Raw genomic sequence first — 23,535 nt, 5'->3', positions numbered from 1 at the left:
ATGCAAAAATGACTTCTCACACTAAGCTGTTGCTTTTTAATGTGGCATCGGCCTGATTTATATTTGGAGTTCATGAGATGTGGTGAAACTATGTGCATTTATTCTCTGGATGTACCAGAAGATATTGAGAGTTAAAAACTGGGCATTTTTAGCTTCATAGAGTACATAAGCTTTGTTTATTTTCCTTTGAGCAGTACAGACTGCACTGAATATTCTAGGTGTGTCAATGAAGTCTGCCGTTAAATTGTCAGCTGAGTTGATAAAATAATTATCTTTCCTTCTTCCTCTGTGAACAGGAATAGATGACCAAAAGATTCCCATTCCCCTCAACAATAACACTCTTCCACGGCCGGACTGTAAGTAATCTCACCTCCACATCATGCTCTGCCTATCCCTCTGTAGCAGCTTTATGTATTGTCAGCAATAGGTGGCATCAGCCTGATAAAACGGCTAGATTAGCACTGAGAAGTCTCTCTGTATAGCAGTGCACATTAGTCCAACTTTTCATAACCAGGGGGTAAGATTTCAGGATTCATTCTCCCATTGAAGTGCACTCTGTCACCCCCACCCCAGCCTCTTGGAGTGGCTGTCCTCGTCCAGGGGGATTTATTCAGGCTCTTTGTGAGCCCACTGCCCCAGTAACAAAGTGCCATTAGAGGGTTGTCTCCCTTCTGCTTGGGTAGGCCCAAGGAACCAGGGGGCCCTCAGAGGCTTTTAGAGAGGCGATGAGAAAAAGCACTCAGACACTGGATCCTGGACACAGCCTCTACTATTCCAGGCCTCCATTATTGCTAAGTGGAGCCCTCAGTGCTCTCATAGTTTCTCTCTCTCATGTCTTTATCTCATTGCCTTACCTCATATTTCTGCCGTTGAAGCTTTCCCTGGAATGAGGATGGTGTTTTTCTTGTGCCCCATTTCCCTTTGCCCTGTCTGATTGTTAATGTGTGGCTTGTTTTCATCAGTAGATGGTGTCACCGCCCCCACCACCTCCACCCAGGTGTTCTACATAAGTGTGAGCGTCTGCTGCATTGTCATCTTCCTGGTGGCCATCATCCTGGCCATCCTGCACCTGCACAGCATGAAGAGGGTGGAGATGGAGGACAGGTTTGTTTCTTTTGTTTGTCCCGCTTTCAAACAGACCGTAGTCTTTTGTTATGTATATCAGTGAAGCAACGAACACTCGTCAAAGTGAAGCTGATGAAAAGCAGCACACAGCAGATTTACAGCAGAGATGTGTCTGTCACCTGTAGAAGTTCTGTGAGCAGTTTCTGCTGAATGCTGCTGTTCATAGCCCAACAAAAATAGGTCATCTCCACGGAGAGGATTATATCAAGTTTAAACCTGCACTCCAGTGTGATACCGCTGTTTGCTTCCTGAAAACTCCACTCCAGATGGCTACGCAGGTTATCACATATCTATGTGAGCCATTGGGACAGTGGTAAATTTAAAATGTACAAAGGTTGTTTTCTTGCATTCGGTGGAAGTCTGTCTAAATTTAGTTGCTGTAATGTTGTTTGCCCAAAGTGGCTTGATTTGATCACATTGCATGATGGGATCCTTGTGTTATACAAGAATATTTTGTACATCTGGCAAAGTCAGAGCTTCACTAGGTCAATCATTAAGTTTATCATTTAGAGGAAACGTTAAAGCAGAATTTCTTAGAATTCGCTAGTTTTAGCATCTCTAATGTAAATATTTGCTTGTTTTTTTTGCAGCATTTTATGATTGTAAAAAGAATATCTTTGGGTTTTGTATTTTGTCCGGACAGAAAAGGCATTTTAAGACGTTACGGTGGGCTCTGGAAAATTGTAATCTGCATTTTTTAACTTATTATGGACTTAAAAATGAATCAAGAAAATAATTGTCTGATTTGTCGATGATAAAAATACTAATTAATTGCAGATATAGTATTTAAATGAGTCTGTAATGGAGGTATAGTCCTGTTGGAGAGCAGCAGCAGATTAAAAGATCAAGCTATACCTGGTTATATCAGAAAATGAGATTTACACATCACTAGATTTTAACCCCCACACACACTAGTTATTTTGTAGAGATCAGTTGTTATGAAATGTTTGCACCTACTGAACACTAGGTGTAACCGTTGCACAGCTCACTGAACCTAATCACTGGTCAATACATTACCTATTAGAGTAGAGATTGTAAAATGGAATATGGTCATCATATCTGACCTGACTTTTAATTGAAATGCACTTTAATACATATATAAACTGGGAAGCTGTTCAATTACATTTCACAATAATTACACAATATGCCTCAAATCACATGGGTAAATTGGATTAATTTGATATCCACTTGTTCTTACTCTACGTTACATGAACACCTCAGTCTTAAACACACCTATTTCCCCATGTGTTTAATATAACAAAGACAGTCTTACATTAAGAAAGACTTCAGCAGGTTAGTTTAAAACTCTACATCACTTGGCCTTTGAAAACTTTTCTTAGGTTGTAACTCCAGGAGCTGATTGCTTTTGATTGGACGGTGATTTGCACATAACAAAGATGTTAAGTTCTAATGGTCCAGCCCCATTTAGTAAATCTAAATCTAGCGTGTAGTTACTCATCCTTAGGAAGGACTTTACACAATAATTTAGGAATGGACTTACCAACCCTGGTGCCTCTGGATAACCTTGCTGTGCTCTTCTTCTCTGTGTCTTTCAGTGTGAGTGACAGCGGGAGCTCACAGGGCCTGTCCCAGCCGTCCACCCAGACCACACAGTACCTGAGGGCCGACACTCCAAACAACGCCGCCCCTGTCACCAGTAAGAGATTTTACTCCCTCTCACCGCAATGCCCAAAGGCAATCAAGTAATAAGATGAAGCATCAGTTCACATTTCAAGTTTAAAACATTTTTGTAGAGGTGATTTCACTTCCAAGATGGAACCTAGAAGGACTTAAGTACATTCAGTCGGATTCACTCTCTTCTCACACTGGCATCTGCATGCTTTTCCAAATTCAATAATCGACTGTGAATGACCCAATTAGCTTAACCAGTGTCATAAGATTGTAATGAAGAACAGTACTTGCAGTGGTGTTTCCTGTCTTTTTGTCGCTGCAACCCTTGTGACTCATTACAGTCTGAGCAATGTGTTGATGTACTCACCGTGTGCTTTGAGTCAGGCCAGCTGTTCAGCAGTGAGAGAAGCACAAGCAGTCTTTTATACTTAAATTGATGTAAATATAGAACATGATGGGAAACACAGACATGGAGTAACAAAGTTATAGTAAAGTCCAAACATTACACTCGCCTACCTGAGAGCTGTGTTAGAATTTCAGCTTCATTACTTTTCTCCTGCAGCAGAGTTCTTTGTTAGTTGTTACTGGTGTTCGGTGGCAGTATGATTACTCACACACAGCCCTCTGTTCTCTTGGCTGGCACCCACTGTAATTATGGGTAAATCTGTAATGTATTAGTGAGTGGAAATAACATGGCATGCATTGCAATATAAACAACCCGCTGATCAATTTTCTGTTTACCATGTGGATATGGCCTTTTATTTACTGTGATCACAGTGTAAGGGATAGGGACATAAAACAAGACCAAAATGAGGTTGCCATGATTAAAGCATTGCCACGGTTACCACAGCAGCCCTAGAATTCATATAAGATATGACTTTTTGACAAATATTTCCTTATTAGTCAGAGGGCTACTTTCCTTCTCTCATATTTTACAGTCTGTTTAACCTCTTCCTGACCATAATACACCTTCTACCTATTTCACATTGTAACGTAAACCAATTACATTCGTGGAATAAACGGATATTAATAAACGTTGTCAGTTCCATTTTGGAAAACGTGCTTATCCACTTTCTAAAGGAGAGTTAGATGAGAATATCAACACAGCGACAGGCTGCGAGTCATTTTCAAAGGAAGCCGGTGACATGAAGCTTCAAACTGACGTCTGACACTTGTCCCTCTGTGAAGCGCTACAAATTAAAGTTATTTTTAGACATTTTAAACTATTTTGTTTAGCACTCCAATGAGTATTCCGTTCCGCTTAACAAACATGCTGTTAGCCAGTTCCCAGTACTTTTTAGCACATAACTAGCACATAAGACATAACTACTTCAATGAGCATTTGAGCAACACTTCAATGGTGACTGGCCAACAATGTAGCGGGCAACACTCAGCCCATTTGCTGCTGTGTTGCTCTTAGTGTGAACACAGTATAAGGTGACAGTAAGCAGCCAGTTAGCTTAGCTTAGCATAAAGGCTAGACACTCTGTAAACCACACAAATTATTATTTTATTAATTGAACGTAGGATATACAACATGTTACTTTGTGAGCTGCAGAGGTGCAGGTTTTTAAATTCTCTCACCTCGTAGCCAGGCTAGCTGTTTCCCCCATCCCTGTGTTTTCAGTCTTTTATGCAAAACTAAGCTAAGGCTCTCCTGGCTGTAGATTTAAAGGAAATGCTTTTTAATAGATGCCAATCTCCACTAGATTTTAAAAGGATTAAACAAACACAATATCTGGCATGTTAACTACTCATATTTAGAGGTGCTGTTAGGTAGATTTTGTTAGCCAGGCTAGCAGTTTCCCCCTCTTTCCAGTTTTTATGCTAAACTAAGCTAACCTGCTAAACTTCATATTTACCAGCCAACACCCTGCCTATGTCCAATGGTCACATAATCTGCCTATCAGAACCACTAAAGATCACTAATATACAGGTTATTCCTTTGGTTTAATCCATACAAAAAAAAGTGAGCAGAAACTTCATCCGGTGCTACTAAACTGAAAAATGATTATGAGCCATTCTTTGTAATCCAACACCATCAAAATGAAATTACAAACAGAAAGAATAATTAAATGCTTATGTTTATAATGGTAAAGTTAGCCACTTTCCTGCCAGTAAGAATTCGTAATCCACATATAGAGCCCAGTAACTCAACTATAGTCCTACAGAGATCCATCTTCCTTTTGTTGTTGCAAGACTTTCCCCTGACAATTCCAAAGTTTTCCAATGACATAATGCCATGAACGGGTTTTTCCAAAATGCTCCTGTCATAGCAAAGTATTTGTCAGTGAGATTCACAATTTATTTTTTCTCCACATGCAGTTTGATAGACAGGCAGCTATTCATACTATATACGTGGGGTGACATCTGTAGAGAGAGTGAAACCTTTTACCGTAGTCACCTCACGAAATAATTATTTTATACTATTATTATTTTATTTAATCTTGATCTCATTGGCACATTATCTCTATGGACCATTTTGAGCATCACTAAAAAAGCACATCAGCTGTTTTTGTGCCTCAATGTCAGCATGTGAACCTTTGTTGCCCTCTTGTGGATACAAACCCACATCTCACCTGCTGTGTGTTTCGTTTGACCCTCCTTTTCCCTTATATCTTTGCTGAATGTGAGTAATTGCACCACCGTCATCCATCTTTTTTTTTGTAATTACTCAATGATTGGACAGTTTACTCAACTTGGCAAACAGGCCTGGTTTGATTCTGATGTTTTGTGTGTGAGCTGAAAATGTACAACCAAAACAGTATGCATCCATCCAATCATTCAGGTCATGTTGTAATTTGATTGAGCTACCCATTAAATCACCTCTTTCTCTCACCCTCTCTCCCAACCTCCACCCCCTCCCCCTACCCCTCCCCTCTTGTCATCAGACAATCACCCTGGTTCGGCACCCATTCTCCAGCTTGCTGCCACCTCCTTCCAAAACCCTGGTGCCCCCCCGCATGAAACCAAAAGTAAGTTCCAGTGAAGCCGCAGAGACGACACCCGACTTAGAACTATCATAATATTATGTCATCATATGCACCGTCGCAATGAACATAAACGCTTAAACATTAACTGTATTTTGTTCATAGTTTTCTGAACTTAACACTGCTTGGATGAATTCCCTACATAATTACATTTCTGTTGTGAGCAGTCGGGTAAAAGTACAGACTTTATAGGAATTCAAAAATGGAAAGTCTTTCCTACCTTGTTGCTGCTGGTTCAAGCCTCAAAATCCTGGCTGCTGCATCTCAACTGCTTTACACTGACATTTTCTGTCACCTTTGTTTGTCAACTTGTGCTGTGTTCTGCAAGGAGCACAGAATATTATTTAGGCATTTGGAGTTTAAATGAAAAGCCACGGACAGGCCCCATCATCAAGTGCGGAAACAATATGTTATTAATTTAAGATGAAAGACAGACAGATTTATTTAATTTGATATGTAGATAACTCTCATTGTTTAAGAAAACACAGGTACTGTGATCACATCCTTCATTCTAAGGTGTTCAGTGTAACTCAAGTTGATGACTATACTAAGACAAACCTTTTCCACGCATCCTTTTTGAGACCTAACTACCTCTACCAATGGCTTCCAAAAAACACTCAGACCAAGTGAGGTGCATGAGTAACCAATGAAACGCTAGTACATTGACATTAGTATGCTGACACAAAGTGAATTAACCTAAAATAATACTGCATTTACCAATCGTATACATTTAAACCGACCAAAGCAGTGTTCCAGATCCGTGTGAGTATCTTAAATATTCATGCTGGAATAGTGATTAAATGATGTATACTGCAATGCACAGGGGAAATGTAGCTATTTTTTAAACTGCACAAACAGCATACTATACCATAAAGATTATTATAAAACACATCACACAGTGTGTACATTTATTTTCTAGTATGGACAGTGTTGGAAATTTTACAGATGTAAATACATCAACATTAAGTACAATTTTGAGGTACTTTACTTGATTTCCATTTTATGCTACTTTATACTTTTAATTCACTATATTTAAGGGACAAGTATTGTACCATTTACTTCACCACATATATTTGATAATACTTTAAACATTGGGATTATTAATACAAAATATACATAAACTATAATATTATATAGGTTAGGCTACTGTGGTGGAAAAACTATTCAATAGTACCGAGTGAGTCCTATGGTCCTGAGATTAAGAACATTGAAATAATGTGTCTTTGTGAGTTTTATTAATGTTTGCGCAAATCACGAGGATAAATGATGATGATGATATACTGCTGGTCATATATGTATATAAAGTAATTAAAATGAACCCCACTGTTACCAGCTTTAACATTTAAGCAATGACCACTTGAATGCATCAATAATTTTAATTCAATAATATAATACATTTAAATCTGAAATAGACCATAATGCATAATGGCCATCAAATTACTTTAAGTCCTTGCAATGTATTTTGATGCTAATACTTCTTGAGTATAACTTGGAATGCAAGACTTTACTTGTAACAGTATTTTACACAGTGGTTTGGCTACTTTAACATTAGTAAATTATCTGAATACTTCTTCCACCACTGAGTATGGAGTAGGAACACAGCACTAGTCATTCTTTGGACCACCGTCTCTGGCTGTTGTCATACTGACCTCTTCAGGCTCTCAATGCACTGTTTTCCACTGGGAGTGATTTTTGTTAGAAAGTATAAGCAGTGCACAATATGACAAGACACCATAGAAAGAATTGTGTGTACTGTGTTGTTTCCTATATATGTTTCTCCTGTCATTATTAGTTTTCGTAGTGTTTTTATTGTTATTTATAGACTGTTGTCCTTGTTTAATTGTATTTGTTGTCATTCTGTTGAAAATACATGTTTCTCCTAGTTTGACCTCTAGGGGGCAGCATTGACCTGTCCTGTGTTTATGGTCACTACACACTCACAGCAGAGATTTAACCTTAAATCAAAGTAATTTATGTTGCAATGTCTTCATCTTTGAACCATGGTGGGATCTGTTTTTGAGATTTATTTATTTATTTATTAAAGTCCGCCCCCCCCCCACGCTTCATTCTCACATATCAAACTCATAACTTGCGTTTCCTATGGATTAGTATAAGTATCACATGTAGCTCATATAGCCAGTAGAGGCTGTTGTCTCCTTGAGGCAGATCGACTGCCATTACCTCTGACTTCATCTGGCGGTTGCTTGATGGTGATTTTTCCATTGTGTCCACTCGTCCAATAAACCTACAGTCCGTCTAACTACCCCGCTCAGCTCAGCCTGGCAGAGTCCTTATTAGTGGCAGTGAGCTCCAGGCCCAGGAGGTTACAATGCGTTATCTCTCATCACTGACATGTTGTGTACACACAGTGTGTTGATATAACTGGGTCATGTTTTGTTGGTCCGTGTGTGCAGACGCTGTGGAGAACTTTGTGTTTTTTTTAAATCCAAACTCACTTCTACCTCTGCAAGCCAGCAGCTAATGACTGAGACTACATAGGGAGGTTATGTAATGGAAGTGCTGTAATACAGGACTTTGCATGTAGTTGCGTTGATGCAACATGTGCAGGGTAATGTACATGCCTGGCTGACTGTGTTTCTTGTAATCAGTGGAATTCACAGAATTCGGGTTAAAGGACCTGTCGATACTTTTTTTTAAAGTGTTTTGTTTACATCTAAAATTGTGTGTGTTTTTCCATCCTCGCAGGTTACCCATCTCTCCGCATTGAGAAGAATGACCTGAGGAGTGTTACTCTAATGGAGGCCAAAGCTAAGGTGAAAGACATCGCCATCTCAAGGGAGAGAGTCACATTACGGGACGTCTTGCACGAAGGTATTCATCCCTCTTGTTCCCTCTTCCTTTTTTTTTCTCTGCCTCACCCATGCTTCCACTTTTGTAATCTTCAGAACGGTGTGAACAGCATCTCAATAATTTGAACTCAAACAACAAATTCTGCGAATCTGCTCTCACTTTTCTGAGAGGTGCTGCTCACAGGTTGTGTCGTGCAGAGTGTTGAACATTTTACCTCCCTTTGCTTTGCTCAGGAGTCTGGTACTGAGCTCTGAGAATTACCTGTAACAATTCTCCTTATCTTTGATTAAAATGAAAAATAAGAAAACTATGCCTTAGGATTGTGCAGTGGTCCTCCCCCATACATGAATTATTAAGAAGGAATTCCTCAAAAAATTAAAACAACAAGTAGACATACTCACAAATGGAAAAGAGCAACAAAACACATTCTGAAGATCACATAAAAACTAGAAAGGGGCCACAACATGTAATTATATATAAACATATATCTTGATGATTATATATGTCTTAAATTGAAAGAATGATACACAGACAGAGGCTTCCTCAAGTCTTAGGGCCTGAAAGAGAAGGTCTCAGATATTTATGCCCAATAACAAGAGCTTCTACAAACTAAAGAGAGAAATAGCCAGCGGGATGAAACGATTAAAGGGATTTTGAGGACTTTCTGAAGTTCAAAACACTTAAACTATCCCTATAAGCACATGATCCTTTTGTTCATTCTTTAAAAAAAAAATGTTTTTGTAGAGAAGATTTTCTGTAGAAGCCCAAGATGTCGACTTAATAGTCACTTCTGGGTATATATTAGTGCTAAATATTTGAAAATATTAAGTAGCCTCCAACCATATAATTAGAGATGAAATGAGTTATTTGCACCCCTGAGGTATGTGCAAATAATTGGTTGTAAAAATAACCGTAGATAGAAACTTACATGCAGCTGCTGTAAAAACAACCCCATTCTGAAATTTGAATATAACTTAATATAGGTTTTATGACCAATCCCAATGTCAATCAAAATCCTGTCATCTTTCACAACCCAACATTTCACTTTTAGGAGTTTGCTCTAAATGGGCCTGCATCGTAACTGTTTACACGACACCAGAGCCTTCAGAAGCTTCACACCGTCAACATCTTCCCCTAGCGACTGTTAACAGCAGTGAGTTCTAACTATCGAGGAGGTTGCCAGAAACTGTTTACAAACAGGCGCAAGAAGAATTGAAAAGCTGCTGCTGCATGATGTTGTTTCTTCTGATACAACATTGCAAACATTTGATTTGATTTATTTTCAGTAGCTTAACGAATGCAGCCGTACAAGAGGCACTATTTTTATTTTATTTTTGCCTTTGTGTGTCTAATGAAAAAAGGTGATTTATGAACACGAATGCTACTTTTTTTCCCTGGAATGTATTTGCATGCCATCAGATGAGTGTCAGTGAAGCCTTGCCATGAACCCAAAATACTAAAAGCTAGAGCTTGCCAAGGCAAATTACATATTGATAGAAAGCCTTAGACGGTGAAGTTTCTGAATCTCTTTCTTTGGCTTTGTGTGAAAGATAAACTTCACTGTTTGGGCTTCAGTTTTGGCTCCAGGAGACTCTCTGTAGACGCTGGATGCTTTTGGAAACAATTCAGCATCGTCACGGAGTGATGGAACCCAACAAGACTGTACTCCCCTCTCTGGAGATTTGCCCACACTGGGGTTTAGTGTGGCTGCGTGAATGATGTAACAGTTACCCAAGGGTGACTGCAACACAATGGAAGTGAAAAGTGTGGGTGTTCTGTTTTTTTAAATGCCACTTAAAGGCCCTGTGATGGTTTACGGTGGTTGTTTCTGGCTAGAAATTGATTGAGAGCATGGGCAGGAGTAGCATATTTTAGCCGATTTTTAAAATGTTACTGTAAAAGCTGTGAAAGCTAGATATTAAAAAATGTTATGCTATCTCCATGGCTGATATTGTTGTTTAGTCGGTCCACAGATTTGGTTAAAACTAAAATATCTACTACTGGATGGGCCTGAAAAAAGTGGTTCGCTTCCAAGCGGAGGTTGGTGCGCACCGATTAATGAAATGCAACACGTACGCACATCAGCGATGGTATGTTCCCTGATTAACAGGTCAAAAGCTGTTAAATCTGCTTTGTCAGTTCACTAAAGACAGAGTGACAGCCATCCAACAGTAATAAGCCCTGAATGATTACTGCACAACACACCTCCTTTTTGTCCTGTCTCTACCTGTCAAGGACAAAATAAACCGCCGTCGAATGCCACGTGTCTAAACCGCTGTTCCTATAAATTTTTCAAGTCAATCATTTTTATTAGTTTTTTGTTATTCCTAACGTGCAGTTGATGCACAGTCTGATAATAGGCTATTAATAATGCATATTTTTTGGGTGAGCTCTTTATAAACAGACTTAAACTCATTAAAAGTGCTGCATAAACTTCTGTCAGTCACCGGAATTTGATTTCCCCACGTGGGTCATGATGATGCAGGATGACAATCGCCGAAACGGTCCAATCAACGAAGTCTGTATCACTTCATGTTTACTCCTTTTGGTTAGTTTGTTAAAACTCAGTGTGAACAGGAAACCAGACCAGAACTAAAGTTCAACAGTGTATCTGTTTTTCTCCCTTGGTCTGCATCAAATTAACCCAAGTAAAGGTGTAAAAACACCCTCAGGCAACTAGTGTGTCTGATGTCAGTGTTAATCACTACCTCGCCCTGTCCTCTACGTTGGGAACAGCTTTTTTGCTTCAGTTCCATTCGAGATAATTGGTCTTGCTATTTGCTGGGCTATCTTCTGAATATTTATCTCTTATTGCTGTAGATGTGACCCGTTTTGATAGATTGTGACTAATTGTACTTCGTATTGGGTGTTGTGATCAAACACACACGTGGACAGCTGGTGGCTTTATATCACCTGTACCTGGGGACTTCAGCGGGTAATATTGCGTTGGGCAACTTTTTTTTCCCCCCAAAGCCGCTGGAAACTTTTATTTTAGTTTTGCTTTTTTTTTTAATCGGTTTTCAGCTAGTCTGTGTAAGATTTATGAGTCTTATTCATTTGGTTTAAATCACATCCTCTGACAGGTCCTGTTTCTATCAACACCTATCCTGATAAAGCCATAACTATATTATGAGTATGCTCCACAGACATTTGCAGGTTAACACACTGACAAACATCTGTACTTGCATATCTCCCTGACTTCCTGATGTGTTGTGGATAACTTTCAGTCCACATACATCAGATCCTACATAAACGATGCCATAAATGATAATTATATATTATTAAACATGAGATATAACGACAAATACAAGACAAACAAGGCCATGTTTCGGAGGTGGATGAACTCTAACCGGGATTCTGTGTTTTTGGGAGCCAGCAGGTCCATACAGGCTTGACATAGAAGGTAGGGGCGGGAGGGAGACAGTTACACACTAACCCTGTTGTTATGCTCCGTCTCCTCTCCTGTTGAAACACAAGGCAGAGTTAGCCTCGGGGCTCAGAAATATTTCTTTTTTTCTTCTCAGTTTATGTTGATGGTTTATGTTCTTAAATGGCATTTTACTTCAGTAAAGTCCTGGAGCAACGGGGTGACAGTTTAGACAAAGGAGATGATGAACGTGCTCACTTGGCCTTTCCACGTCAAATGTGTTCCCGAATGTGCTCTAAGTGATGAAAGCTCCTCTGAGCTCTCAGTGAATCTCTCTGGTTTCGTCTCTCGTCAGCGAGACAAGAGCCAACGCTGCCTAACCCCTTTTTATTTTCAGAGACAAAGCGTTTTAAGCAGAAGCATGTCCACCTCTGTCCACAGATCAGCCAGGCATGGCGACCTGTGAGCGAGGTGACATTTCTTTCTCTGAATGCGGAGCCGCGGGCTGTGTCTTTCCTGCCCTTTTTCTCCTCAAATAAACAAAGCTGCGGTTTGTTCTTTGACAGGCACGTTCGGGCGCATCTTCCACGGCGTGCTGCTGGATGAAAAGGACCCCAGTAAAGAAAAGCAGGTCTTTGTGAAGACGGTGAAAGGTAGGCGCTCCGATCCTGGCTGCAGTGCACAGATGAATGCACCGTAGTCTAATAAATTAAATATATTGTCAAGTCAAGTGTCAAGCTTTCCCACATCTCATTTTTTTATGTGCAACTCACTACCAGTTTTCTAAGAAGGGTGTTGGTTGGGAAATAGATTTGCAAAATGCCAAAACCTGATTGTAATGAGGAGAGTCGTCGGACTGAAACACAGCTATCCAGAAAACAGGCACACAGATTTGACAGTTGATGAATTATACTTCTCGGTTTGCATGTCAGGTTCTTTGTTAGCGGCATGTGTCGGCTTTCCTTGCCAGCTGCCTTCTGACCCCTGCACTCTCAGTGTTTACTCAGGGAGGGGTGGATACCACTCGGTGAACAATATCCTCATGCCAGTCTCGGCTTTTGTTAAACCCTTTACTTCCTCCTCATGCGCCTTTTTGGGGGGAAAGAACAATGCCTCTCCCATAAGAACCAGACGATGGCAAAGCTGCACACGCAGATAAAAAAAACCGGACCTCAGTGAGCTTGGCACAAGTCGAGTTTCCCTCTGAAGTTTCCCTCTACAAATGACTGTTGGGAGGAAACATACCAATCAAGCGCTACATGAGAGTGCAGAAATTTGCTTCCTTAACTTTTCAACTTTTATTACTGCTCATGTCACTCTATTTCTGCCACAATGCTTCATTTTTTTTATTCAATTTTGTGTCTGATTTAAAATGGTTCAGATAATGCGTCTGAGGTGCAGGTGACCATGATGTTGACTGAAAGCTGCAAGCTTCGTGGACTTCATCATAGGTGAGTGGAAGCAAACACTAATCACTGTTTTGTTTTTGTTGCATTTTATTTGATAAAACAATCCAATTATCAAGCACTTTAAGAAGAGAATGAAATTTGAAACAAGAAGGAAAAAAATGCCAAAAACACCAGATAACCCCAATGTGGTGTTCAGCCTAGACCATGACTTTATCGTCACCCTTTTCCACTTCTGCAACAGTTTTAGGTGTCGGTGTAGCAGTCAAGAACCTGGTTTACCTCGACAGCAGTTCCTGTAGTCGTCTTATAAATGGCTCTGCGTGAATGCTGATGAAAGAACACCACATTTTTACACATAGAGCACATAATGTAACAAAGACTGTGAAGGGAACAAAATGTTGTTTTCCAACATAGATGTAACACTGGCTCGCTCGCGACTCATTTATTTTTAAAATGTTCACACTCTGAATGCATTGATTTTAATTTAAAATTACAGTAGCGATAACAGCTACTTCCTCCCCGTATTTATCAGTAGTCTTGGTTCTTTATTTTATGTAGATTGTCGTCACATTAGCATAAATGCTTCCTCTTTCTCCTTTAGAGGCCAGAAAGTCGATACTCGCCGACACTTCCTCTTCTGCTATAGTTTGAATGACCCGCCTGAGCTAACATGCACTTCCATCATAAAATAATCCCTTTGACGTGCAGCAGCCTTCTACACATTTACACACAGTTCCTGTTCCTCAGTTGGTCTTTCTCTCCGCATTCAGAAACCTGTTGCCCATAAGTCACGTGTGCACGGAGGACGGAGAGAAGCCCATGGTGCTGCTGCCTTTCATGGCTTGGGGGAATCTCAAGCTGTTCCTGCGGCAATGCAAGCTTGCCGAGGCCAACAACCCACAGGTGAGCATGCATATAAAAAAAACAACTAATGAAACCATTAAGATAAATACCTCAATGTAATCCATGAAACGTTTATTAAGCTATTAAAGTAAATCCCCCAAATTGGAAGAAATGTCCAATTGGATCCAAAAGTCGCACCTGAGCGAACGTTTGATGTGTTTGCAGCAATCAACACAAAGTTAACACCAACCAGTAACTACCGTTTACACTGTTATTTGAAAGACTGTTGATATAGTCGTGAAGTCGGTGCTCCAGGCAGAGATTTTTATGGTCTATATAAAGACAATCAGGCTTTTGTGCAGGTTAACCCCGGGGAGTCTTTGATGTGCTTGGCAAAGCCACAGCAGAAATCCAACCACAGAATCCAACCAATCAATCAGCTGCAAAATACAGATGTAGCAAACACTCTGCAATCACAAGACGAAGCTTGTGATTGCAGCCATTTTGCATTCATGAAAAACGGCTTTGTAGAGTTTCAGGTAACACACATCAGCACCTTCGTTCTAAGCAATCTCATTAAGTGCTTTTGGCAGTTGTAGGAGATAAAGACATAGTCATTAAGTTGCGGTATTGCAATAAACATCGACCTATAAATCAGAGGTGTATCAGTACAGATGAGATAAAGCTATGGGGAAAACACAGAGGGAACACAACACTACAGAGTGGCATTCATTCTGAAAGTGAACATCTGGTTTGGAAGGTAAAACAGTGAAGAGGAGAAAAAAGAGGTGGTGACCTTTTTCCGCACTTTGTTTTTTTTCCACTGACAAACCAACTGTTGAAGTTGCTCTGCAGGGCGGATACAGGGAGCCTGATGGGTAACTGGCTCCACACGTCTCAGTTTTGCTCAAGGTTGTTGACATAAGATGTTCTTATCTTGATCCAATGATTGCCAAGACTTTTTTTTCCAGTGTTGTGGGATTCATTAATTTAGGTTGTATCACAGTCCACTGCCAGATAAGATTAAACAGCCTAAAGAAAATCCACTTTGTGTGTCCGAGTCAGGGATTGTGCGGCGGAATGAATTGGATTGGATACAAAAATATATACAGATAATCTGTGGAAGAGAATTTGTCAGGCTCCCCTGCCTCCTTTTAGTGCTCCTTATGGCATGTGCACGTTTCTGAAAACATTTTATTGTACTGTTTAGCTGTCTAATGAGAAAGTTGTTTTCAACATGGCGACCGGGTCACAAATGAAGCACAAAAAATTTATTTATTGTCACACTCCCGCTCAAAACAGGGATTTTCTGTCATTCAAATGAATTCCCCCTCTGTTGCATGTTGTTCAGCAATGTCATTTTACATTTCAACACTAATGTCATCTGTAGCTTTTGTACCGGCAACCAAGAAATAAGAGTCTGCAGCCATGTAAGCTGTTCTGAGAAGCTGTACTCAAACACAGTGGTGCTTAACGCTAACCTCAGCAGTGTGGTTGATTAAAGAGAATTGGAAACAGTGTTCGTTCCTATAAAAGTTGCTCGTGAGGCCAAAGTTCGATCTGCCGCACTGCTTCCTGATCCATGAAGCCCATGTACAACACCACTAGCGTTTAATTTAACCCCGCCTCCCAACCGCTCGGTCTCAGCTCGCTCACATGAACGACAGCATGGAAACAACTCTGGATTCAACTATTAGTGTTTTTTAGAACTTCCAGGACCTAATGATTAAAATAAAGGCTACGCAAAGTGTTTGTACTGAGTAGTTGATTAACGTCAACAGAACATATCTGCTGAGTTACAGGCATCTTTTTTCTCAATGTAAATCTATTGACAAAAGTCTTTTTGGGCCTCCTGGCATCCCACTACAGACCTGGAAATTGTGATTACACGGTTTGGCCACTATGTCAAACTTCCTTCAAAGCTGGCCGCTCTTCCTCAGTGCATGGTCAGCATGCAAACGTTCTCACAATGACAATGCTAACGAACATGTTAGCATTGTCATCTAAGTTCAGCGTATTAGCAGAAAAAAGAAATCAAAGTTTAGCATGCTAATATATGCTAGCTAGCATTAAATATAAAAATGTTAACTAACTGTTAGTGTCACACATGTACACCGCACACAATGGCAATAAACGTGTTATGAACAGTGGGGGGGCTACCACACAACATCCCGAGGGGCAGATTGGGGGGGTCCGGTGTCTTGCTCAAGGGCCTTTTCCACCTTACACTGCATTTAAAGACTGAAATAGTTTTTGAGATGTAACTCCCGTCTCTGACCCATAGTCGACTGTGTCTCCATTCAAAGGAAATAAGAACTATTTGACACAGAAGACTAATTTCACCACCAATAAGTCACGCCATCTGTGTTCTCCTGCCCACGCTCCCTCCCTGTTTTGTTGTGTTTTTACTGTCTCTGCTTCTCAACTGCACATTGCCTTTCTCTCTCTCTCTCTCTCTCCCTCATTTCCTCTCAGGCGGTCTCTCAACAAGACTTGGTTTACATGGCCATCCAGATCGCATGTGGAATGAGCTACCTGGCTCGCAGAGAGGTCATACACAAAGACCTCGCTGCCAGGAACTGCGTGTAAGTGTCCCTGGCTCGCCGTCATTCACCCTCAGTTCTTCTTTTAGGTGATTTTAGTAATTATTTAATTATTGAAAACATTTTGTTTCTCTCTTGTCTCGTCCCCCTCCCTCGCCTCCCTCCACAGCATTGATGACAACATGCAGGTGAAGATAACAGACAATGCCCTTGCCCGAGACCTATTTCCCATGGATTACCACTGTCTGGGGGATAATGAGAACAGGCCAGTCCGCTGGATGGCCCTGGAAAGCCTGCTCAACCACGACTTCTCCAGTGCGAGTGACGTGGTAAGAGCTGCAGTACTTGATATGCAGGTTACCTCATGCAACAACAACCATCTAACCTTATATCTTTCTATTGTTGTGAAAACGATATCTAAGAAACACCTGGAGGGAATTTCTTCAAATTTGGCAAAAACATCCACTTGACTCAAGGATGAACTGAATCAGTATTTTGTGGTCAAAGATCACTCTCAAGGTGACAATGCAAAACACATTCCTGGCCATAACTCGAGAATTTCTATGATAAAGTAATGAGATTTTGTACAAACATGGCAACTAGTTGGCGGCGGCATCCAACCGCGAGCGGTAACTCAAGCTTAATAACTACAAAAGGTTCATGACACAGAGAGGGGGATGCAGGAAACGGCACTAATTGCAATCCAAGCCATTCTTAGCTGCCTGGTCAAGTTGTCAAAGGGAAGGGAGGAACTGAGCGCCACGAGTCTCTTCCCTTTTTCCTGTCTCAGGATAGCGGAGCGGGTGCGGCCAAGACAGTCGGGAAGCCCAACAGATCCTTAGAGAGACACCAGCCAGCCAGCCACACCCCCACTCCTCTGTATTCCTCTCATGGTCACACACATTTACAGTTAACAGAGCATTTACCGACCAACAAAGTCCAGAGAAGTACCTGGAGCTGTGTAGCATCATCCGAGTGTCACACATGCCAGTGTTACGTGCATCAGTGCCCCGTACCCTTATGTCTGTGGTTACGTACTACCAAGCTGGACAGGATGAGTAAGTGACTTACTGGTATGTTTAGGCCTGTTTGGGAATGTTGGCAGTGGCCTGGCCACCGATGTGGGAACCAGAGTTGATTACTGTACATCAGGTTATTTTCAGTCCCATCACTGCGCTCTGCGTCCTCAATCAGTCCCTTCACTTCCTTTAAAGGTTCGGTGTCACCGCGGTTAAGATAAGGACGGACTTCAACGAGATAATATCCACAAATGAGCACAATTTTTATGACTTTTTGAAACATGAAAGCAATTGCCAGAAGTAAAAAACTAACGTAAGGCTTTAAACAAACTATACCACAGTCACAAGATTGAGTGTAAATACAACAAGACTGGGAAGGCGGACTAGTCGGCGTTGTATAGTCTTTATTAGCCACTTGTTAGCATCCGCCTTTTTTCAAGACACTTAAAAGCTTCAAAATTCACTAGAGGGGTATTTACCATATTTTATGTTGTAGAACAAAATGTTAAAATCTCTTCAGCTTGTGTTAATCAGGCCTTATTTTCACCAAAAACACATTAAAAAAAAAACATTGACTAGAGACACGGGAACCCAGAAATGCAAATATGCTGACTCATTTCTGGGTTTTTGGACTCATTCCTGCAGCACTCTACCAAATAACATTGTCAATACCTTCTGTGAGCTCTTTTATCTGAACTGTGACCTTAAATTCATGTTAACAATAAGAGTGACATGAATATGGGAACACCTTTTTCCCTATTTCCTCCTGGGAGGTCAGCATTAGGGGTCAGCTCAACAACACAGGCAGGGCGGGGCCTTTGTGACAAGGGTCCTTAAAAAAACCTTGGCACTCCCTAAACACAACGGCCAACCGACTGTTTACTTTCAGCCTCTCAACAAAAAACTTGCTGCAATGATTCAGAGGATTAAATGTTTTAACATAAGTTCCTCACATTGTTACTGGGGAACATTTTTGTGTTTAAATGCAGCACGGGTTTTCCATACTTTGAATAGAAATGGTGGTTCTGTTTATCCTGTGTGATGATAATACATTAAAAGACAAACAGCTGTTTAGGAAATCTTGTAAATGAAGTCTCAGCTCCGGCCTCAGCGTTAATTGCATGTTGTGTTTTTTCGCAGTGGGCCTTCGGGGTGACGCTGTGGGAGCTGATGACTCTGGGTCAGACCCCCTACGTGGACATCGACCCTTTCGAGATGTCGGCTTACCTGAAGGACGGGTACAGGATAGCACAACCAATCAACTGCCCCGATGAACTGTACGTCGACTCACAGAGCACACTAGCACAGACGCAAAAATACATGTTCTTCTTCTCACTGATTGAAGATTGTACACGGATGAAACAAGCAGGTGGACAACTTTATCCTGTCCTCTGAGATATTATTTTCCAGAGAAAATGAGTTGAGAAAATAATCAGCAGATTAATAAAGAATGAAAGTAAGCGTTAGGTGCAGTCATAATCAGATGTAAGTGAGATCAACTTTTTTTTAGCTCACTAAAAAATATCAAACATAGAATCAAAAGAACTAATAAATAATAATAGAAAAAGGAAGTAATCAAGAATCAACAAAAACAGATATGATTAATTTTGAGGAACAGCTTTCGATAAACCATTACAAGGCATTTGAAAACAAATATACAATAAACATAACAATACATTTTATGAAAATCAAAGTATACATCGTCTTCTATAGTTTCAACAATCAGGAGTCTGAAAACACTGACGTTAGATTGGCCCGTCTCCATATCAGAGTTCTTTCTACTGTTCATTAAATGTACAAATAAGCAGTCAATCATTTTTGACTTGCTTGAACTCTTGCTGATCCTTGTCATCCACATAAACACGTGATGTAAGTTTGTAGTCCTCTGCAGGGAAGTGTGTGTGTGTGTGTGTGTGTGTGTGTGTGTGTGTGTGTGTGTGTGTGTGTGTGTGTGTGTGTGTGTGTGTGGTGAAGTGTGTGTGTGTGTGTGTGTGTGTGTGTGTGTGTGTGTGTGTGTGAGAGAGACACTGGAGCTAAATCAAATAGAAAAGTTAACTTTATTAATACATTATTATCTCTATGAATTACCTTAAATTTCACATTTGGATCAATATTTATTCACAAATTTTAACAGAACACATGGTTCAAAATTAAGCCCATATTGTATTTTTGTTATTATGCTCTCTCATTATTATTTTATTTTCATTATTATGTTTGGTCACTCATAGTCGTGCCATTTTTTTTTCCACTGTCCTCAACGACATTAACACCTTTGTCTCAAAACTAGATTAATTTTGAATTAAATGTTTGTTTTGTCAGCCAAGCTTCTTTTTTTAATAATTAAGGAATATTATCAGTTCATTTCTGAGCTTCAGACACAATAAATCCATCATTTATGAAAATATGTGCCCTCTGGTCTTTAAAATTATTTTTAACCCACCAAAAAAAACACGTGTGATGGAAAAACCCGGGGTAGTTTAGAATGTCCAGAAAGGCCTTGGGCAATAATCACCCAAAATCTGTTGGATCGCTGAACACGGCTTCCTTCTAAATACAATGGAGGTGAAGTGACGGCTTCCTTTCCCAAAATATTAGCGGTTGCAAAAAGAACATTTAGTGGGCATGCATTGATTAATAAAATGATTATATTTCCCTCATTTATATCAGCGCTGGACAGGCAGCTCCTGTTTCAGTACAATCCAACATCATCGGTAGATGTTAAGTGGAATGTCATTACACTGGCCTGAGTTTGACACCAGCTCCACATCAGCCTCATTCTCTCTCCCCCACTGCATCCTGTCTCTCTCTCCGGGCCGGGGAGGGGGGTAACATTACGAGAACAGCACAACATTTCTGCGTAAAACAAATAAAAATAAATACATCTTAGATTTTAAAATCTGATTATAACGCCAGCTGCTGTCTGATTTTCTTTTGAATTTTGTTTGAATACATTTAAAAGTTTTCTTTAATGTTCTAAATGTATTACTAACATGGGTATGCATTGTCCCTTATCCTCATGTTAAACCTGTGTGCAAATTATTTTGCCAATGCTTTACCAGATAATTCCTAATGATTGCTGCTTCTGATGTCCTCTCTGACGGACAGCGAGGAAAAAATCCTGAAAGATACATATACACGTTTTCTTTCATGTTCTTTGTGTCTTTTAGGAACACAAATAAATACTAATATGATTATTATATTTTTCACTCATGTTAGTGGTGTGATGAGGTTGATCCAACATTGCAAAGTGAAGCATGGTGATTCCTTAACTACAACAAAAAACACAGTATATCTTGTACATTTTTACTTTAATATGAGAGAGTTTTGTTTTTTCTTGCAAATGTGTGACATTATAATTCCAGAGAAAATATTTTTTAAAAAGTTATTTCTTAAAATATTACCCCCCTTAAACGGCTACTTCAAAAAACGTGCTGGTGTACAGACGTCTGATCCGACCCTCTCTTCCCTCTGTGTTGCAGGTTCGCGGTGATGGCGTGCTGCTGGGCTCTGGACCCAGAGGAGAGGCCCAAGTTTCAGCAGCTTGTCCAGTGTCTCACAGAGTTCCACGCGGCGTTGGGCGCCTACGTGTGAAAACGAGCAGCTTCTCCTTCTTTGTGAAGCAATGACAGCATGACTGAAGGCTGCTGGACACTATTCATAAGGAACACATGTATGAAAACGTGCCTTATCAGACGAAAGAGCAGACTTAAGTCCTGATGATTTTATTCTGTACAGTTCTTTTTTGGAGTTTTTATATAGTTGAATTTCCTTTTTACAGCATAGCAGAGTAAAAGGATTCTTTGTTGAATATTGTTTCGTATGCTTTGAAAGCGACTAGAAATGGCAACTATGGTGCTCTTTCCTTGCATTCCCGGACATTCACGTGCCAGCGGACGTATTATTTTTTTTTTTAAAAGAACAATTTAAGCCTCTGACAACCTGGTTTTAAAGACAGTATTTTCTACAGTTTTGTAACTTAGTGAAACAGTTTGGATTGTAGATGTGTTGTGGATGAGAGTAAGCAGAATGATTTAGGTACCACAGTTGACTCAAGGGCTTCTTTAGTATGTGTGACCAGACTTTCCAACACGCTGCTTCACTGCCACGGTGAGCTCGGTACGAGAGGCCTCACAGGAACCAGATTACAGAGAAGGTACACTGTTTCATCTGGATGACACAAAACACTTGTATTTTCTCCGAGGATCAGACGTTTGGACGCCGCAGGTTGGACAAGAGCAAAGCTACATTATGATCTTTTTTTCTTTTTTTTTTAAAACAACATCCGGACTGAATTTTGGACACTGTTGTTATTTGAAATACCACCTTCTTCCTCTTTTGTACATTTTATTTTCCACCATCACAACCCCCACCAACAGAATTACCATTACGTCTCTATTTTCTAAGCTTGATTGTTCTGCGTCAGAACACAGCCCTTCACAGGATTTGTTTTATTTTATGACTGATTTTATGGTGAGTAAGTAGAACACAAATTATCACTGTGAACACATAAAAACTGCCGACCAGCTGGGTCTAATTGTATTCTCACACCTTTAACATCTTTGTGATGTGTCTTTATGGTCACTGCATGTTGAATTAAGGTTTTTAAACTGCTTCCCGATTTTCATATCCACAAATTAAATGGGATCTTTTAAATATAAACGTCTACTTCATTGGGGGTTTTTTTTCTCCACGTTGGTATCACTTGCCGCTGAGAATAAAAGCTCTTGTCATTGTTTTAGGGAGAACAGCTGATACCTGGTGTTTGTTTTGTTCCACGAAAGCCGCAGTTGAAGCCGAGTGTTTTGGTACAAGACTGTTTTTCTGTTTAGCCTTCAAAGCTTCAAACCACAGCGATACCTTTTGCTGTTTAACCTTGTCAACTGTTGTTAGAAACAAAAGAGCCCAATGAGTAAAGCTAGCTGTGTCACCAAAAATAAGCATCCATGTGCATGTAATATAAGAACATTGTTATGGATTCTTCTTTTTCTTAGTTTCCATTCAAACTGCTCTTGTTTTGCTTTTTTATCTTTTGGCTGAAGCTGATGCCATATGGAACGCTGCGCTTTTTCATGGTGTTGCAATGGAAAGTTTTAGAAAATCAACTTTCTGCAGAATCCTTTAAGTACTCCCACTTACATGCAATCAGTAATATTTGTAGCAGGCATTCTGAAGCGGGCCTGCTGCAAACAGTTGGAGGGCAAATCCACCTGTAAGTAACTTTTGAACATTTTCTAAAAATAGCTTTTTGTTTTTGTTTAAATTAACACCACCAATAGACAATATTTGTTACTTTTACTCTGTGTAGGCTTCAACGTTAACCTATTAGATTTGTTCACTTAGATATTATTTAACCACATGTTTTATGGTCTTTCACTCACAAATTCTCTCAATCTTAAATTCATGTCTCTGTTTTTATGTTTTTCCTGGTGGTGCAGTGAATAACCAGCTAAACGTCAGTGATGTGAAGTCACCTTGCGGTATTTCCATGCAGCAGCGTTTCTATAAGACGACAGACATCCTTTCAAAATATCATGTCATTGGGGTTTTAGTTCATCACAGTGTCACAGTTCTGCACCGTCCTATACTGTTTCCTCACCAGCAGCAGTCATAATACACAATAATGCAACGCAGCCTCACCGCAGGACATGTTGGGTAAATGGACGTTGTTGTCACCAGTCTGTTGTGTCACAACAGACTGGTGTTTACTGCGTCATCTTGAGTCTGCAAATTAACATCACCAGGTTTGAGGGGGTTTCTGGATTTTGTTTAAACACACTTATCCAGATAAGTCTGTAA

At 40.1% G+C, this 23,535-nt stretch overlaps 1 protein-coding gene across 2 annotated transcripts in view; it reads left to right on the top strand.

Moving 5' to 3' along the window:
- Nucleotides 1-22,008, top strand: part of ryk (receptor like tyrosine kinase) — a 38,406-nt gene extending 16,398 nt beyond the window's left edge. The window contains exons 5-16 of one of the 2 annotated variants that reach the window (XM_054602588.1): nt 297-356; nt 966-1,104; nt 2,682-2,782; nt 5,649-5,732; nt 8,454-8,579; nt 12,492-12,578; nt 13,307-13,376; nt 14,105-14,237; nt 16,653-16,762; nt 16,890-17,049; nt 18,880-19,016; nt 21,219-22,008. In XM_054602588.1, the coding sequence (XP_054458563.1) occupies nt 297-356; nt 966-1,104; nt 2,682-2,782; nt 5,649-5,732; nt 8,454-8,579; nt 12,492-12,578; nt 13,307-13,376; nt 14,105-14,237; nt 16,653-16,762; nt 16,890-17,049; nt 18,880-19,016; nt 21,219-21,330 (1,319 nt within the window). In that variant the 3' untranslated portion in view covers nt 21,331-22,008. Of the gene's footprint in view, nt 1-296; nt 357-962; nt 1,105-2,681; nt 2,783-5,648; nt 5,733-8,453; nt 8,580-12,491; nt 12,579-13,306; nt 13,377-14,104; nt 14,238-16,652; nt 16,763-16,889; nt 17,050-18,879; nt 19,017-21,218 lie in introns of both variants that reach the window. The other variant, XM_054602587.1, reaches the window with a different exon arrangement.
- The last annotated feature ends 1,527 nt before the right edge of the window (nt 22,009-23,535 follow it).

This window comes from Anoplopoma fimbria, chromosome 8, assembly GCF_027596085.1.
Source record: "Anoplopoma fimbria isolate UVic2021 breed Golden Eagle Sablefish chromosome 8, Afim_UVic_2022, whole genome shotgun sequence".
NCBI classification, from domain to species: domain Eukaryota; kingdom Metazoa; phylum Chordata; class Actinopteri; order Perciformes; family Anoplopomatidae; genus Anoplopoma; species Anoplopoma fimbria.
This window is presented reverse-complemented; position numbering and strand designations above follow the sequence as displayed.